The sequence below is a fragment of the Gallinula chloropus genome (genome assembly GCF_964237585.1).
Source record: "Gallinula chloropus genome assembly, chromosome: 16".
Classification (NCBI taxonomy): Eukaryota; Metazoa; Chordata; class Aves; order Gruiformes; family Rallidae; genus Gallinula; species Gallinula chloropus.
Window position 1 is genome coordinate 412,639 of NC_140101.1, and position 4,323 is coordinate 416,961.

Below are 4,323 nucleotides of genomic sequence, written 5' to 3' on the forward strand. Positions count from 1 at the left end.
GTGGGGTGGGAAGGAGGATGATTCCCTGGGGTGCTGGCTGTCCTAGCTGCACAGAATGAGGTGTTTTGGAACAGAACAGCTGGGGGTCTGTCCTCAACCATACCTGCCCCAGAGACCTCACTGTCTCTGCCCACAGAGCCAGGCGACAGCAGGCTGGGTCCCTGGGAAGCTGTCCCATGGGTGAGCGTGGCCTCAGGGGGAGCAGAGCGTGGGAAGCCTGTGCGACGTGCCAGGCTGGGCGCAGCCGCGGCCCTGCGCACCCAGCACCATTCCTCTGTGGGGACAGGCAGGTGGCTGATGGGTGCTGCGCCGGGGTCAGCACGGGGCTGCCTTTCGCCCCGCCGTGCACCCAGGTGAGAGGGAGCTGGCCCTGCAGGCGGTGGGGAAACCCGAGGTTAATGGTGCAGGAGATCACAGAGACCCTGGTGCAGCCGAGCGTGTGAGGGATGGTGGTGCCAAGGACAAGGAATGCTCCGTGCCTGCGGGGACCTCCGCGGCATTGCCGCTGCCGCGCTCCAAGGCTCCACTGAACAGGACCTTTGCTCCCTGCTCATCGCCCCAATAGCGTGGTGGGGGGGACAGCTGGGCTGTGCACGTCCCTGCCAGGGGTCTGTGCCATGGCATCTCTGGCTGCTGAATCGTGGCCGTGCCAGCACAGTTCATTGTGCCCCACTGAATGGCACCAGCAAGTGCTGCCAGCACGTTGGGTAGGGGCACACTGGGCACAGGTGGGGCTGGGAGGGCTGCAGCAAGGTATGTGGGGCAGCTCGTGGCCATGGTGGGTGGAGAGGGGCAGGACCTGGGTTTTTGAGGGACTGGTGGAAGGGGCTCATCCTCTGCCAGAGCTGGAGAGGGGGAGAAAGACCCAGTGTGTGGACCTCCCTGCCTGGGAATTTGTCCCAAGGCCATCCTGGCTGGAGCAGGGGTGTCTGTGCTGAGGCCGACATGCCCTCTGCGGGCTCACAGAGGTTTTACAGCTCAACGATCGTCTTTCCCTGCTGGGAAATTCCTGTTTGCGCCACCGCAGCTCCCAGCAGCCCAACGCACTTGTTGCTACATAAACCCAGTGCTAAGCAGAGGGGACCTTGAGCAAGAGAACCAGGGCTGACAAAGCCACCCTGGCCCCAGTTTTTGTGCACAGGGCGGCTCCGAGTCACACCGTCACCCCGAGGTGGCACAGGGTGATGCGGGGAGTCACCCCCTGGCCCAGCAGTGCCCGGTCCTGGGGCCGGCGGCTCCTCAGCCCGCGCTGCGTGTCACGGGCGGGTAGTGACGGTGTGTGCAAGTGCCGGGGCACACAGGGCTGTGAAGCCCGGCGTGCGCTGCTGCCGCCATGGCCCGGCCCTGGGGAATGACGCCCCTGGACGGTGGGAGCCCCTCCCTGCCGGCGGCCCCCTCCCTGCTGTGCCGCGCGGCTCCGTGGGCTCCGTGGGCTGCGGGGACCGAGCCCGGCAGCGCGGCGGGCCGGACCCCGGCGCAGCATCCCGGGCGGCGGCCGGCAGAGGAGGCTGTTGCTCCGTCAGAGCGGCCCGGGCCGGGCTCCACCGGGCTCGGGAGCGCCGTCCCCGGGGGCGGAGACCGGCGCGGGGCACTGCGCCAGCCCGGGCCGGGCCCGGGGCTCCCGGGCCCTACTTAAGCGGTCGCGGAGGGCGGCGGGGTCAGCACCATGAAGCTGGGGCTGTTCCTGCTGTTGCTGCTGGTCCCCCCGGGCCCCTCCGGCCTCTGCCAGCCGGCCTGGGGGCAAAGCCTGCCAGGTGAGCCCCGGCCGGGGGTGCGCGCTGACCCCGGCCCCGCTCCTCGCCAGCGCCCCGGGGTCCCCTCGGCGCTGTGGTGGGGCGCGCTGGAGGGGCTCCGAGCCGGGACACCCTGCCCGGCCCCGCGGTCCTCGCTGCAGAGCCGGGAGCGGCGCGGGGGCCGGGCAGGTGTTTCCCCCCCGTCCCGCTTCACCCTCCGGCGGCCCCACCGGTGCTGGGCAGAGCCGGTCCCGGGGGCCCTGCCTGCACCCGTAACCCCCTGCCCGCTCTCCCAGGGAAGCAGGGCAAGTGCCCCTCGCCCGGCGGGATCCTCCCGACATCCTGCGGCAACTTCTGCTCCTCGGACAGCGACTGCCCGGGAAACGAGCGCTGCTGCAGCACCGGCTGCGGACGGGAGTGCCGGCTGCCCGTGGGAGGTGAGGGGGTCCTTTCGCCCCAGCAGCTCTGGACGAGCCTGCGCTCTGCCCTACAAGGGCGGGGGGAGCTGCAGCCACCTCGGGGAGTGGGTCCTGCGGCCCTGCCAGCCCCCCCACCCCCTGCCCTGAGCGTGAGGATGGGATGTGCAAGGTGGGGGCTCTTCAGAGCACAGCCACTGCCTTTGGGGCATCACCTGCCAGGGCTGGCATGGGTGGTCTCTCCACCCAATCCCCCTGGCTCTCAGCCTCTCTGGTGTAGGGGGACAGAGGTGCCTGTTTGTGGGGTGGGCACTGCAGAGGTGGGCTGGGAGCTGGGATCATGCAGGGATTGGTGAGGCTCTGACCCTCTTGGTCATCCCCAGTCAAGAGTGGCTTATGCCCACGCGTGAACCCTGACGTGGCGACCATCTGCCGGGTGCAGTGCAACGGAGACAGCGAGTGCCAAGGCACAGCAAAGTGCTGCAGCATGGGCTGTCACGTCTACTGCACGGACCCGACGGCAGGTAAGGGCAGCCGGGGGCTCGGCGGGAGAGGGGCCGCAGCCAGGACAGACCCCACACGTCAGCCTGTTTCCTTTCCCACCCGCAGCTAATCCAGGTGTCTGTCCCAAGAAAAAGGTGCTGCACACCTTTGCCCCCTGCAACAGCACCTGCTCCGACGACCGCGACTGTCCCAGGCACAAGAAGTGCTGCTTCACGGGCTGCGGCCGTGGCTGCCTGCTTCCAGACAGAGGTACACAGCTTCCACCCGCTCTCTGGGGCCACCAGCTGGGTTCTGCTTCCTCCAGCGGCGACGTGTCCTTGGGTGACATCTGTCACCTCCCGCCCGTGCCTGGTCCGTGCAGGGGACGCTTCCTTCACTATGCCTATAACCCTGCCACGGGGACCTGCCAACCCTTCACCTACAGTGGCTGCGGGGGGAACCCCAACAACTTCCGTACGGTGGAGGAATGCCAGCAGGTCTGCCAGCAACCGGGTGAGAGGAGGGGCTGCACTGGGCCAGACTGGGCTGCCCCTGCTGGGGTGGGGATTGGGGAGCGGGGCCGCAGAGCTGTGCTGCCTGCAGCCAGGCAGCTGGACCCAGAGGGACCGCTGGCTTTCCATGAGGAGTGAGGGTGGTGTCCCCATGGCAGGGAGAGCAGCAGCATCCTGTATTGCTACAGCATGGCATCCCTGGGCGTGTGGCATGGGGGCTTCTGGGTGTTTATGCTGGGTGATTTCAACCAGCTCACAGGTCTGTCCTGGGAGCTGGCATCGTCTTTGGTCAGAACCAGGCAATGGTGGTGGGAATCATCGTCTCGCAGTCTGATGATCCAAGCAGGGACCCTGACCCCCAAGGTGCAACGCCTGCACGAGCTGGGGAAGAAGCTGCTCTTGCAATCTGCCTTCCCACATCTCTGCGCAACCTGTTTGGTGCAGGGTGTATGCTTGGCAGGGCGGGGGCTGGTGGAGCCGCAGTGGCCCCTGCTGAGGTGGGTAACACCGTGTGGGCACTCGCCTGGTTGTGACATTTGTTTCTGAGTGGAGCCAGGAGCAGTTGGGGCCGTTGGTGGTTGCCCAGCCACCACGGCTGCCCAGCTTCCCTGGCACGGCAGTTGCACCTTTGTGCAACACCGGAAACGTGAGAGCTGCTCCTGGTTGTGCCATGTCCCTGGGGAGCTCAGCCTGGGGCTGCAGATGCTGAGGGGGGGGTGAATGCACCGGGCGTGAGTGCTGCAGGTGGTATGGGGCCAGCTCTGCTCCTCAGCGCCAGCAGCCCTATGCCTCCCCCCCTCCTGCCCGCAGCCCCCTCCTCACTGTCCCCTTTTCCCCCCAGGGAGAGTCCTTGAGTGACCCCAGCGGGGCTTTGGCCCCTCCGCAGTGCCAGCAGCCAGGGGGGTAACTGCGCTCTGCTCCCTGCAATAAAGTTGCCAGGACGCCTGGCTTGCAGCAGCCTGGACTCCACTGTCTTTCCTGACCTGCAGCTCCACAGTGCCAGCAGCTCCACATGCTGCCCAGTGCCTTCCCAGTTCCCTGCCCAGCCACATCCACCTGTGCTGGATCTGTGAGCCTAGACCCTGGCCCATCCTGGAGACCCTGTACCTGGTGTGTGGGGCATGGGCTTGCTCACAGCACCAGGCTCTCAGCCTGGACCCCCAGCAGGCAGCTGGTGCA

The 4,323-nt window shown here is 67.3% G+C and overlaps 1 protein-coding gene across 1 annotated transcript; it reads left to right on the forward strand.

Moving 5' to 3' along the window:
* The first annotated feature begins 1,648 nt into the window (after positions 1 to 1,648).
* LOC311197918 (uncharacterized protein) lies at positions 1,649 to 4,084 on the forward strand. The gene is made up of 5 exons (XM_084271762.1): positions 1,649 to 1,754; positions 2,030 to 2,170; positions 2,533 to 2,673; positions 2,759 to 2,902; positions 3,986 to 4,084. The coding sequence occupies exons 1-5, from the start codon at positions 1,667 to 1,669 to the stop codon at positions 4,000 to 4,002; spliced, it is 531 nt and encodes a 176-aa protein (XP_084127888.1). The 5' UTR covers positions 1,649 to 1,666; the 3' UTR covers positions 4,003 to 4,084.
* The last annotated feature ends 239 nt before the right edge of the window (positions 4,085 to 4,323 follow it).

Bases quoted from the DNA above. Each gene is read 5' to 3' on its own strand.
- LOC311197918 (XM_084271762.1), top strand. From the start codon at position 1,667: ATGAAGCTGGGGCTGTTCCTGCTGTTGCTGCTGGTCCCCCCGGGCCCC. The intron at 1,755-2,029 runs GTGAGCCCCGGC...CCGCTCTCCCAG, and splicing joins CTGGGGGCAAAGCCTGCCAG to GGAAGCAGGGCAAGTGCCCC. The intron at 2,171-2,532 runs GTGAGGGGGTCC...GGTCATCCCCAG, and splicing joins GTGCCGGCTGCCCGTGGGAG to TCAAGAGTGGCTTATGCCCA.